The sequence below is a fragment of the Argopecten irradians genome, chromosome 10 (assembly GCF_041381155.1).
Source record: "Argopecten irradians isolate NY chromosome 10, Ai_NY, whole genome shotgun sequence".
In the NCBI taxonomy this organism is placed as follows: Eukaryota; Metazoa; Mollusca; class Bivalvia; order Pectinida; family Pectinidae; genus Argopecten; species Argopecten irradians.
Window position 1 is genome coordinate 15,583,090 of NC_091143.1, and position 14,712 is coordinate 15,597,801.

Genomic DNA, 14,712 nt, shown 5'->3' on the forward strand with positions numbered 1-14,712 from the left:
GAACTATATTTCACATCTAATCGTGGTTTAGCCAACTTCCGGCGATGTATACAGTCACCTGCTCTCAAATAACACTGAGGTAATCGCCATAAATAAAATAGCAACAAAATACATCAAATTGCAAATATCGTTTTATTGATATATCATATGATTTTATAAGATGTAACTTTAAGTTACAAGCAAACAATATTAGATATTGCATCCTTTAATGTGTCCGTTTTCCCAAAGAATTTGAAGACATCAGTTAATGGGAGGTAACTCTTGGAAATTACACAACTGACATGTTCTTACTTGTTGTAACAGTATTTGTCGCTAAATGGTAGCTTTAGATAATTAATTATGGTTTTGAATTGTAAAACTCAAATCTAATCGTAATGAAACCACAAGGAAAGAAAATAATAGTTGATGGAATTTTGCAAAGTCACTAGATATTTCTTCTGTGTCTATAAACACCATTTCTGCCCCATTAACGTAAGTCAGGATGGCCGAGCGGTCTAAGGCGCTGCGTTCAGGTCGCAGTCTGGTTCTCCAGGCGTGGGTTCGAATCCCACTTCTGACACTAAAGTTTTTTAATTATTGTTTTCATTGCGGTAGGATCAATTCAATTACCGGTATTTTGCAAACCATGCAAACACCTGAAGTCATTGACATGTTTGCTTGTTTATACATATTTTTTTCATTTTCTGTAATAATTTCTTTTATATTTGTTCACATAAATAAATACAACGACAAGACATTTTTCATTTCAACAAATTTTATAACATGAAAATACATATGGAATAGATAACAGACTAAACATATGTAAATATTCTCCGTAGTGGTGTATATAATTCTATTAATTAAAGAAATTATTTTAGTTTATTCAACTGCTCTCATACACACTCATTCATTTTCCTTCCATTTCAGTAGTCTAGTGACTTAGACATAAGCATTATATCATAATTGGAATTGTGATGTTGACTTAATTTGCATATATGTATATATCTATATATGAATTATTGTAGATAACATTAGATGGATTAAAATGTATTTTGATAAATTGATTAACATGAAACTTAACATAGTGAGATTGAAGGTATCATCAAAAACATTTAGCTGTCGAAATATATTGAGTGACTTTTGATAAAATAAATTCCTTTACATATACAGGTAAATCAATATCTCCAGAAGTAAGTAAATCTTTACTTTAAAAAAACCCACTTTGATGTGAATATCATTAATTGAATTTCTAAAGTTTATTTAATTAAGACAGAAGAAAAAGAAATGGGTAGAGTCTTCAATATGATAACCACATGATCAGTATAAAGTAATCATGGTTAAGATCACTAGCAGTAGTCCATAATTGAAAATTTAAAGTAAAATATTAAATTTTCTAGGGTTACAATTTAAGAATGCAGGAGTAATAAGTAGAGGAACAGGATAAGCATTATTCAATTTTCTGTTAAATAAACCTAATGATTGCGCTAAAGTTATATCAGTATCAAGTGAGTTCCAAATTCGCATGACAATGACATCAGGAAAATAGCTATTTCCGGTGGGTTTTTTTTTTTTTTTTTTAATTCAAGGAATATTAAAAAACTATTGGTGCCTCAGAATATGAAGTGGAACATCAACATTAATGAATGGTGCGACTATGTCGTATAAATATATGGGTGTCATATGATTGAATATTTTGTACATTAAAATAAGTTTATTTTTATATAATTCAATTTTGCTTGTTACGAGCATTTTCATTGGCTTAACAATTTACTTTATCAGCCCATAAAGGAAAAAATGGCGTCGCCGTTTTTAACGTCGCTTCTGATTGGCTGAGATGACGGCGTAATAATTTCATAGCCAAAGAGTCCCAAAATGAATTTTAAATGTTGAAGAGATTATCTTTAGTAAATTGAATTATAAGGATTAATTTGAATAGATTTTTTATGTTATGGAGATATAACACAAAAATCTGAGTGTACTCTCATCATAAACCGCTTCGCGGTTTATTTAGAGTACACTCAGATTTTTGTGTTATATCTCCATAACATAAAAAATCTATTCAAGTTAATCCTTAAATCCTCTATTAGATAAAAGCTCCAAACCTGTTTCAGAATAAAGGTTTTGATGTGATGTTCCACTTCGCAATCCTGTAAGTAATTCCATTGCTTCAATTTGAACAGATTTAAATATAATTTTTATTCACTTGATTCGTGAATATGATTATTCCATGAATCAATAGATTTGAATAAGAGACCCAGATGCTTGTGACAATTTAGTTCATTTATAATTTGATAATTAAAAATGGATGGTAGGGGATCTCATTTTTCTTGTAATTGTTAACGAGACAGTTTTATCAGGATTAAATTCAATTTTCCAGGAGTTAGCCCATTCATTAATAGCCTCTAAATCATTATTGAGATTCTGGCATGGGACATCAACATCATCTTCTAAAATTACATAAAATGATGTATCTGCAAAAAGTTTAACATTTGTATGAATTTCATTAGTTATATTAAGACCTAAAAAAGAAATGTGCCCAGGATAGAACCTTGAGGTACACCTGCAGTTACGGATTTATAGTTAGAAGAATAGCCTTCATAAGAGACAGCATAACAATCCCGCACAAACAGAAAAGGTCATTTAAGAATATAGATATGTGGTTTTGGGAGAGGGAGAAAGTCGTATTATCCGAGGATAACACGTTTGTTCAGTACCTGTCAGTGGCCCCACCTGAGTTTTGAACTTATGACCCGGAGGACAACGCAACATATATCGCCACTCCTTGTATAATCCTTGATGTATTTATAAATATTTTATAATAATATAGAAATGGAATGGAACGCCAAAAATAGATGTATTAAATAAACTACAATTATCCTAAAGATCAATATCATTATAGTCAAAACATAAAATATTGCAAATGACCCTTGGTCATTTCTCGATTTTGTATATATGTACAATTCCCCGATTCTGTACGTTTGGGAATCTGCTGATGTGGGATACCAGTATACATGCGTTCATTAATAGGCCTTTTAGTTTAGAAATAATGATGAAAACATGATACCGATTATATGCGTAATTACGTGTAAATTGAAAGCGGATGGATTGATATAGTCTTACAAGGGTCTGTCAGGTGGACAGGGATATCTCGACTATCGTGAAAAATTACGATTCTATTAATCTTACTCTAGGGTAAAAACAAGCTACACGAGATCTCTGCACATGCTCAGCAGATGAATGACGTCACGACAATAGTATCATGACGTAATCTTACCCCTCGAGTTGAGATTTTCCTGTCTCTCCCCAATGGGGGTGAAATATTATATTAATCTCACCCTAGGGTAAAGACAAGCTACACGAGATCTTCGCACATGCCCAACAATGGTATGACGTCACGACAACAGTATTATGACGTCGCGGTAATAGTACTATAACGTCACGACAACAATGAAATGACGTCACAAAGACGGCGACTCATTGAGGTCACGTCATCCTCGTTTGCATAAGTGACACGTTTATTAGAGACACAAAGTGATGCACGGGGTAAGAGAAAAAAAAATCATTCACCTTCTTTGGGGTGAGACAGGAGATCTCAACCCTCGGGATAAGATTCTTAAGCTGTCAAACACTCGACAAAGCCTTAATTAAGATTAATAGAGTAATAAAATCAAACCTAGGTATGTAAAGTGGACAGGGATATCTCAACCCTCGTGAAAGATTATGGCCGTCAACCCTCGGCAAGCCTCGGGTTGACAGGCCAAAATATCCCTGTCCACTTCACAGACCTATGTTTGATTTCTTTCAGAGTTCAGCCAAATTGCCCTCCAAAAGTGCTGTAACATGTGTAAAAATTCGCTAACAATTTATTTCTGAGAAAACTCTCGAAAAAACCCAACAATTAATGAGTTAGAGAAGATAAACAATATATACTGATGCCCGTATTTAAAAGGTTTACATATTTCTGTACTTAATTTATATTTGCAAAACTGTACATGTAACAGAACTTTTGGAGGCCAATGCATTTCATTGCGTTATAACTTGATTGTTATCTTTTCCAATATCCTAAGATACTACTCTGTACTTTGGTTTATTGTTATGTTATAGAATCAAGTAAAAGACGAAAAGAAGAAGAAGAAGAAGAAGAAGAAGAAGAAGATAAGAAGAAAAAGAAAAAGAAGAAGAATAGAAAAGGAGAGAAAACGAAGTATTTAAGACGAAAGAATATTATAGTTTTGAAAATATCAAAAACGATATTGATATATAATGGCTGAATTTGAAAGTGCCAACGGTTTTTTTGGACACATAGATGCATAAAAACTACTGTAAAAAAAAAAAAAATACATGGACCCGTCTGACTGATCTTGTTTATTAGCTGGGTTGATGTAGATCTGACAATACATGGACCCGTCTGACTGATCTTGTTTATTAGCTGGGTTGATGTAGATCTGACAATACATGGACCCGTCTGACTGATCTTGTTTATTAGCTGGGTTGATGTAGATCTGACAATACCATAACACCAACAATAGTTTATCAAATAGAAGTTTATTAAAAACATGTATTTAAAACATGACGTCACTTCAATTAAGTGATATAAACGATAAAAGAACAAAACTAAAGAACTAACTAAAATGAATATTCAACGGTTCGCGGCAAAAATAATGATATATACACGGCTTACGTGATATATACAACAACATCACGAGATAATTAGCTGGATAACAGACGAATTAAGTAACAGATTGAGATATACAAATGTACATTGTCATTTGGATATATTGTTAATGACATACACTGTTTTGTGTGTAACACAACAATAGGAAGACAATGGTACACAGGGATAAATATAATTTCACTAAATTTTAACACACACACCACTAAATTTTAACACACACACCACTAAATTTTACCACACACACCACTAAATTTTAACACACACCACTAAATTTTAACACACACACCACTAAATTTTAACACACATCCCCATTAAATTTTAATATAAACCTCATTAGATTTTAACACACACCCCATTAATTTTTGACATACACCACATTAAATTTTAACACACACCCCATTAATTTTTGACATACACCACATTAAATTTTAACATAACTTATGAAAGACATGGTTACGGATATGTAACTGCTTCGTCATCTTCTCACATAACTTGAAACATAACGATAGAAAAAAACAAAAGAGAGAAACTTAAAAATCAACAATTACAAGAATATATACTTTAGTATTAAAATTAGGATTTATAGATTCTTATTTGATACCACCATATCAATTAATACAAAGCCACACACGCAGTTCATAGTGTTGATAGATAAGGCACAGGAAAACACTTCCAGTTCACGTATCTGTCCTGTAGATTTGTCCAATCGTAAAACACACGTTCATGTATCTGCCTTGTAGATTTGTCCAATCGTAAAACACAACCTTAATTTTCTTTCCTGGAGATTCAGCAGAACCACTAACAGTGATATCACTTTTTCATCAAGCACGAAAGTTTTAGTATTTTTGCTATATAGAAGCACTTGCAGTGATATTACATGTGTATTTTCATCAAGCAGGAAACATATGGTCATATCACCTCCCTCTTCTTCAAGAACAAAAGTCTTGGTATTTCTGCTATATAGTCATTAACACTTACAGTGGTATTATCTCTTAATCAAGCAAACAATTTTAGTATGCTTGTTTTATAGACTAAGTAAAAACACATAGGGTCATATCACGAACTTATCAAGCACGACCGTTATACTATTTCTGTTTTTATCGAGTCGATAGAAACACTTAAGGTGATATCACATCTTCTTTAAGTATGTTCAGTAGAAACACGAGCTGATAATTCTAGATCTATGAAGTCAGTAAAAGCATTACAGTGATATATCTTGATCAAGCATGATATGGAATTTGCCCCTTCTTCATACACGAAAGTTTTAGTATTTCTGCTATAGAATCAGTAGAAGTACCTACAGAGAATTTCTAGCCCTATCAAGTCAGTAAAAGCACTTACAGTGAATATCATGGGAAGACTGTCTGGTGAAACGTCGTTTGCCGCCATTTTGTGTTTCCCGATATCGCTTCCTGGCACAGAGCCACGGATCACTTTCATATTCTTCCATCAGCGAGTCCTCGTCCTTGGATAAATACATACTTTTCAGATCTTTTATGAAGCTATTCCACTCGTCGTTGGACTCGAAGTGATCCTTAAGCATGGGGGAGTCTGCATCAATAAGTCTTTTAGCTACTCCTAGCAGTGGGCTATTGCCTTCGTCGGCCATCTTACTGACCGGTCTAAGGAGTTGTAACAGGTACTCTGTTCGGGTGTGGTTTTCGTTGAGTAGTTCTGTGAACAGCTCCCGCCGTAACCTGTCCTGGTCGGCAGAGATTGACCCTTCAAAGTACATAGTGTCGAGTCTGGCAAGGATATGAACAGCTCTTCCCTGTACAGATTTGGCAGCATCGTCCCGACTTTTCAGTATTCTTGGGATGTTTTCCTCCATATAAGGCCCGTGCATACCAGTCTGGCTGTCCATGAACCGGAGGACCTGCGCGCCACCAATTCCAATGCCGTCGACGCCTGCCATCACAGCCAGTTTGATTTCGTTGAATTTGAATCCTGCGGAAAAGTACGTAACAAGTCCCCTAATGTGTGCCTCGTGCACAACGGTGAGAGCTTCAGGAACTGTGAACTGGTACATGATACATTTGGATGGATAGGTGTCGCTAGCTCCATCCCACGTGATCTTGTTGAAACCTCCATAATAGGTTACATCTATGGCCCGTAATGCAATGCTCATTCTGTCTTTGAGTACCTTTGGCTCTCCTAGCTCAAAGTCGTCCGTAACCACTTGGTTGAGGTTCCATGCAGCTGACAAGAACTGTTTCTTGTTTCTCTGGATCTGTCCCCGAAGAGCCTGCATATATTGTACGGCTTGTGACGTGCTCAAACCCTCCATCGATACCTTGCATTCTGCCGCGCCTTGATAGAAGGCCGCTGTGGCGGAAGCCGCAGTAATATTGACAAGCTTGAGGAAGTCTTCGCTGAAGTTTCCAGAATCTTTGACGCGTCTGCCAACGAAGTATGTTGTAGGTGCTTGACTTCCAACATGAAGCCTAACTTTCGAAAAGTCCAAGATTGACGGAATACGATACGATTCGATTTTTTCTCGGGGCAAATGATTGGGTCTTTCTAAGTGTTCCACATGTACTATGGCGCCTTTCATCCAGTCATTGCACTTGGTGGTGCCCAGCACGTGACCGTCTCCTGGGTCAGTCAAGGACATGTAGGTCTGCGTGTACGGTCGGAACCCCGGAGTCCCTAGACAGCGTGCATTGCCCTGATGGACAAGGGCGCCACTGGACAGGCCATGGTAAGCCATCTGGAACCCAAGGTACTCCGTTGGGGTTGGTTGTCTCCTTTCGTTCCTCAGGGTCTGTGCCAGCTGCGTGACAGCCATGATGAGGTTATCGGACAGACTGTTATCCCAGTGTAAGTAGAGACGATCTTTGCCCACGTCAACTGTGGCATCAAACATAGCCTTCACCTTGCCATCTGATGCCATGGGAATGACTCCCACATATAACTCTCTCTCCACTCCCCAGCTTTTCACAGTGCTCATGGCTTCATCTCCAATCTTCTCAAGCTTTTTCATCAAATGCTCTACACATTTGCTTTCAATGATATCTTCACATATTTCCTCGAAAACTTCAAGTGTTTTCATTTGTGTTGGGAAAATGAGTTTCAATCGTTTACAGATGTGGCTCTTTGCTCCTTGCATGTCTGTAGCACGTGTTGTTGGGAGCTCTTCGTCAGATTGGAATTTTTTTTTGTCACTTTCCATCTTGACCTTGACATTGTACAAGTTGAGGAGGACGTCCTGAAGGTAAGCCATGCTAAGCTTCCTCATCTTACCCAGTCCCACACTGCACGTGTTCTTATTCTGTAATGTATAAAACAATGCCTTTATTACACACAAATGTCATTCAGACCTAAAAATGTCTGTAAAATGTTCCAAATATTATCATTCAGTCCCACAAATGACTACAGAAGTTTCACATACAATGTACTTGTCCATTTTACGGAAGGCTATACAGGAAAATGATAAATGAAATTTTCACTAATCATACATTTATTATAATAATCATTCTCTGTGTTTTTGTATGTCTTAAATTGTCTAAACCGCAGAAAATACAAAAATCAAAATCATAAACATTGTTTCTTGTAAAACTAAGTATGTATTAACAAATGATTATCCTTTTTGTTATAGAAGCATGTGTTAGCAGAAGTTGATGAAATATATAATTTCATTTGACATTAATAATATATAATATAAACAGAAATATAGAGAAATAATGAATAGATAAAAAGATAGTCAATAAAAACACTGCAAATAAATAAATAAATATTTGCATTGTAAATTAATAAATATTTAAATTTATTTACAATTTTTAAAAAAATGTATAAATTTATTTGCATTGTAAATAAATAAATAAGTAAATAAATAAATAAATAAATAAGAATAAATAGATAAATAAATTGCAATAGGTTTTAATACACTCGGAATATTGTTACATATCTAGGCTAATAGTCTAAATATATTAATAAGGTAATACTCACCATTTCTGTGACTTTTGACGGCTGGTTAGCCTACAGGTACACTATTGTCCTATAGGATAACAAAACAAATAGAGAAATGTATTTCACCGTGACAGAGATGCGAGCGACTGATGAATAATCGTCTTTATTGATGAGAGATGATAGATCTCCTTTATATATACCTGTCCGATCTGATTAAGGGATAACCATGTTGTCATGGTAACGTCGTGAACTCCAAGAAACACGGATCCTGTCCCGGATTTCGTGCGCCGTGACTGGGATGGTGTGGTCAAACCAAGAACGTACCAATCATATAACAGGATCTCATGTGTTGACATTGGCTAGTCAGTTTCACTTTCAAATCATATCAATATATCATCGCAGTGATCATATACAGTAGTATAGATTGCCACGTGCTTGAGAACACGTGCACTCCTTTGTTTACATTTGTTAAGTGGTTATGTGACATATATCTGATTAACTACTTATGTAGGATATTTCTTCACACCATCAGTTTACATACGTATGTTTTATATAGGTTTTCTTAGGATTAGAAATTTTAGAGAAAATCCACGAAATTATTCATACCACGAAACATTTCCATCAATGTTTATCAGTTCATGCAATCAATCTTACAGCTATTCAAAATTCCTTTCAAAACTTGTATGATTTTATTTACGGTGGCTGGGAACAAACATGAAAAACAATTAAACACCACTTTTGTTCGAAAGTAACATTTAATTGCATGCACCTGAACGATATTTATCTAGCGTTTCCTTTACATATACATGTATGATGCATCCTCTCCTTAGTATAAGGAGATGTTATTAGTGCTGTGGGAGCAAGATAGGGTCCATGTGCAATTACCCAACCCCTCCAACATTTCAATTATCACAATATTTAAAGTAATGTCGATATTTCAGAATATGTTTTTTGTTCGACAGATGCGCATCAATTGCATAAGATAAACTACCGGATATGCAGAATCTCTGATAAAATGTTTCGGTAAATGATTAAAATATTATATGCTTCTGATACCACTTAACCATATTTTGTTTCTTCAATTGATATTTCTGTTTAAGTTTCATGGCCTAGTGGTACAGATGTCCGACATTTTACACCTACATGTTTATCCATCTTCTGAATCACAAGTTCGAGGTTTACGTAGGATGGTACTGACCGTACGTAGGGTGGTGTTTTTTCTGGAGATCTCCGACTCACTTTCACCTCAAAAACATGACCAATGATGTTAACGTGTTTTACAACAAAAATAAAACTAAACTGTCCAGACCAAATGGTTTTTGATATGACGTCATAAAAGCAGGACCAGACAGTTCCCTTTTACGATGTAGCTTTATAGCCCTTACTTTTGTTACATAACTGAATGACAGGGAAGTCGTGTATAGTTTTTGTAATGACGCCAATAATAAAACTGAAAGTAGGATCCCTAGAAGATATCATAAGAACACACCTGTAATATACAGGTACAAACTACCACCGTTCATAAAACAAACCTTATGAACATTACAAAATATAACCACAAACAATCCACAAATAATTTTACTCCGTCTTTGAATAAAATATAAGAAGATATGATGCAAATCATCGTCATTATACTATAACCCCCCACCCTCCTGCCCCGGGGTCAAGTGGATGAAGTCACTCTGTCTCAATGCCTATCTCCTTTTTTCTAAGAAAAAGACATTATTTCTCCATCTTATCAACCAATAAAATGAACGTTACGGACAACGACGTCATTTGTACGCTATGAGATGACAGTTAATACATTTATTTTAAGGCCCATTACCTTTCCGGAAAAAAAAAGAAAATAGAAATTTCTTAAAAACTATAGTTATTTTAGAATATTTATACCGATAACTTAAGATGTTGTTACAACACCGAAACAAATGCAAGATTCCCTTTGTAATCTATGTTAACATTTCGCTGTAACTAGTGCGCGGGACTGCGGCAGGAAATAGAAGCCTACAGGCGCTATAGAAATTTACATTTAATTTATTTTTATCAAAATGTGCGTAAGTTGTTGACAAGAGTGGTAATGAAGTTAATAACGTTTGCGACTCTACAAAATACCAATCTCATTTTACATTCCAATTTTATAAATCAAAAGCCGTTTCAGAAAGGTAGTGGACCTTTAATGAAATTCTTGTCACAGACAAGATTGGAAAATGTCTTTGTTGGATAATAATATAAAACCAGCTTATTAATTAAAACAATGTAACCCTGTTTTTTTTTTTGTTTTTTTTTTTGCTAATCGTAACCCTTTAAGGCCCACTACCTTTCCGGAGCAAAATTTAAAGGTTTTTTTAAAAACATTAATAACAAAAGAAAATATTTATCGACGGCTTAAGATGAGGTTACAACACCAAACATATGCCAGATTTCCTGTCTAATGTACGATAACAGTGGAGATTCATTTCGCTGTTTTGCCGTCTGGCGCAGTGATAGTCAACTACCGCGCGGCATTTAGGACGACGGCGGGAAACATAAAACGACCCGCGTTATGAAAATTAACATTTTATTTATTCTAATTAAACAGTTCTGAAGGTGATGATAAGTGTGCTAGTAAACGTATAGTTAATAACTTCTGCGACTCTACAAAATTATTGATCTCGTTTTACATTCCTATTTTAAAAATTAAAAGCTGTTTCGGAAAGGTAGTGGCCCTTTAAATTTAATTTACAATGTATTCTAATAGAAACAATTATGTGATTTTTTTTTCTCAAGAATTGAGACACTTTGAAATATTGAATTGGTTTGACTAATGAATTTAAAATTATCCTTCAATGTCGTCAAAATTCTGATATCCTTCTGATAATTATTCTATACTCATCACCATCCGGACAGCTAAAAGACGCTACATAATATGCTAATATAACCTACTACCAACCAATCAGCGGGTAGCATGCTAAGGTCCGGCTGTAACACGGAAGAGGCGACCAGAACTTTACTAGACAGTGACCTGCGATACTCGTAAATTATTCTACTAACTACTTATGTTGTATACTTATACCTGTATCCATGCTTAAACAGACGACAGGTAAAGTATTCTCACCGTTGATCCTGGTTTTGTTTTATTGATACTAACCGATATTTATACGGTACATTCCTGGCATGATCCGTCCGACGTTCGGAGCAAGCCCTTCTACTGATTTGTACTAATATTTGAGTTGCATATTTTTGTATGTATGCACTATAGTGTCTGATTTATTGGACAGAAATTGAATTCCATTTAGACTCGTCTAAAATAATAAAATGAAAATAGTTTATAATCTCTTACATGTCATTTTGTGCGTCGATCTAATTACTGCTCCGTCGTATCTTTCATAATTAGTATTATTACCCCAATCTTGTGCGAGTGCAATTATTTACATAAATTATACGTTTTCTGAGAGACATACCTAAACACAAACAATAACGGCAGTTGGAATCCCAGCTTATTGTCCTCGATGCCATCATTACGTGTTTCAGAAGCCCGATATTCCTATGGACAAACAAAGTCACCGCACATTTATCTCGCGGGCTTTGCTGTCGTAGTAAATTACATAACTTTCAACGTTTAATTGAATTTAATTCACAGTTACCACTCAGTAAGATTAACAGCAAAATTCTTTCTATCTCTAAACCAAATAAAGTCTAATTACTACATGTTCTTTTGATTGACACCATACACTAAGTTTTTCGCGCCGTTAGTTTGAATATAATCCCAGGCGACATTAATTGCCAAACGAGGTTATCATGTTCATCCATTTTAAATAACTGTAAAGCTTATTTTAGATTATTCATTGCCGGCGATAAGGATTCGCAGCGAAAACGTTACAGGTATCAGAAATCAATCGAGCACCATTTTAAAATTCTTTTATCATGCTCATGCTTTCCAAAAATGTATTTTTTTCGGTCTACATTCTTGTAATGCCTTCTAAAAAACTGCACCAATTTAAGTGATTTCATGTCAAGAAGTGCATACAACTTATGATTAGCATTTCGAAACATTGTATTATGGTTTTTTTTTCTATAAAATGTCCAGGATTTGATTTTCCTGAAACAGTACAGACAAACAAATGATGAAGGCCTGTTGAAGCAGTCTTAAATATGTCATTAGTGATGAATATATCTTGAATGTCTTTAACATAAGATTATCATAATAAACATTGAAAATACCTGATGAAAAATCTGGTGTGATACCGATGTCAAAACTTTCTCATTTCGTATATTTATTAGTTTAAAATATAGCTCTCAAAAATCAACATGCAACAGGTAAATTTGTATGTAGTAGTACTAGTGAAAAGATTTTGTATATCATCAAGTACGCCTGTTTACCGGTATGACTATATAAAAGACTTCCTAGTTCACTGGGGCAATCCTATATATCTGTACACAGGATATTGCTACTAAAAAGGATTGGGCAACGCTAGACACAAATTGGAAACCAAGGCCGTTTTCGATTATACGGTTTGACTGGTTGGACCTAGTTGTTCGTTTACTAATTAAAGACGGACCTGGTGATTTTATGTTGCTTTCAGAAGAGCCTTGACAAAGCCGTCGCAGGCCTATATAAAGAAAACTGCAGGTCCGTCAGGATTTATACTTGAAATTATGATTTTAAACAACGGTTTCGAATTAACGAAAATGGCCCAACAGGCATTCCGAACGGAGTAGCTATTTCCTGTGAAGTACAGTTTTTCAATGCACATCATCATTTCTCGTTAGAGAAGCGTTGTCTGTAGAGTAGATATTCCCTGTGGAGAAGCAAGTATCTTTGAAGCAACTCTGTGGAGTAGCCATTCTTTATGGAGTTGAAATTCTCCATGTAGTAGCTTTTCTCTGGAGAATACAATTTTTGTGGAGCATTGATTCTATTTTGAATGGCTAGTTTCTGTGGAGAAGCTATTCATTGTAAAGGAATAGGTATAGTAAGGGTCTTTTTAGCTGCAATATTGTAGCTCAAAAGACTTTTTGACAGAAAATGGTGTCGTATTTAGAGCTACAATTGGTGCCTATTACTGCTAACGGAGCAAAGTAATGATTATGCAAACCATTATAAAACGTTTGTTTGCATTTTTATCGTACTTGTTTGATATCGCTTACCTACTAGGCAATAAAACTGAACCACATAAAATATCGAATTCTCATCGAGGCATTTTTTTATCATAATACATATGAAGGTCTTTCTGAAGAGAATTTATACGGCAAGTCCACAAATTGTAAATTTGACGTCTTGTGAGCGGTACGGTAGATATTAAGAATGGTAGTTATGCGTGTTTTTTGACAAAAATAATATGTAAATGCTTGTATACTCACAAAATAATTGGAAACCTACAAAAAAAGTATAGAAAACTATGCCGGAGTGATTTTCGGAGGCAGTGTTCCACTACGACACATAGGGACCAATTCGTACCCGGCCGAAAGGTATAGTAGGCCGGATACGTATATTCGTTCTAGGGTCTTTTGTGGCCCCCAAATCCGCTATTTTCAGTCTGTTATTTTAAGATGGGAATCTTGCATTTCAAATATTAACTACATACCTGACATATTTGATAGTGCTATTAAGTAATCTAGCAGTTCTAGTTGCCATGGCAACCATTTTTATTATACATTAATTATGCAAAATGTGAAAATTTCATCAAAATTTGCCTTTTTATGCAGTTTTTCATCTAGTTAACATAGAGAGCGAATTCTAGAACAAACTTTATATTTCTCAAAATGATGTTTTCGTCATGTCTGCTAATTCCCTAATAAAGATAAAGTTTGTCCTAGGTTGTGCTCTATTGCTTTTAAAAGAAAAACTATAAAAAAAATGCGAAAATTGAGAAAATTTTGAAATTTGAATAATTTATGCAAAGTTACCATGGTTATATAGCAAAAACTGCTTTCTTTCAACAAAAATATCATTAAGCTTTTATTAGGAGCATATTCATTATTTCAAACGCAGCAACTTAATTTCTAAATACATAATTTTAAATTTGGTAGATTTAAGGGCCAAAAAGAGCCATTACCATATCTTGTCCTTTGCTTTTCTCTGCAAGAGTAGCTATTCTTTGAAGAGAAGCTATCCCATGTAATGTAGCTATTCTATGTGGAGTAACTATTTTCTCTGAAGAATCTAATTTCTC

At 34.8% G+C, this 14,712-nt stretch overlaps 1 protein-coding gene and 1 non-coding gene across 2 annotated transcripts; one reads left to right on the top strand and one right to left on the bottom strand.

Moving 5' to 3' along the window:
• Nucleotides 1–475: 475 nt before the first annotated feature.
• Trnal-cag (transfer RNA leucine (anticodon CAG)) lies at nucleotides 476–559 on the top strand. Its single transcript has one exon. It is a non-coding gene; the product is annotated as a tRNA-Leu (tRNA).
• Nucleotides 560–4,508: 3,949 nt separating this feature from the next.
• LOC138333228 (uncharacterized) lies at nucleotides 4,509–8,750 on the bottom strand. Its single transcript, XM_069281467.1, has 2 exons — nucleotides 8,603–8,750; nucleotides 4,509–7,925 (listed from the first exon to the last, which is right to left on the bottom strand). The coding sequence occupies exons 1-2, from the start codon at nucleotides 8,603–8,605 to the stop codon at nucleotides 5,979–5,981; spliced, it is 1,950 nt and encodes a 649-aa protein (XP_069137568.1). The 5' UTR covers nucleotides 8,606–8,750; the 3' UTR covers nucleotides 4,509–5,978.
• Nucleotides 8,751–14,712: the final 5,962 nt, after the last annotated feature.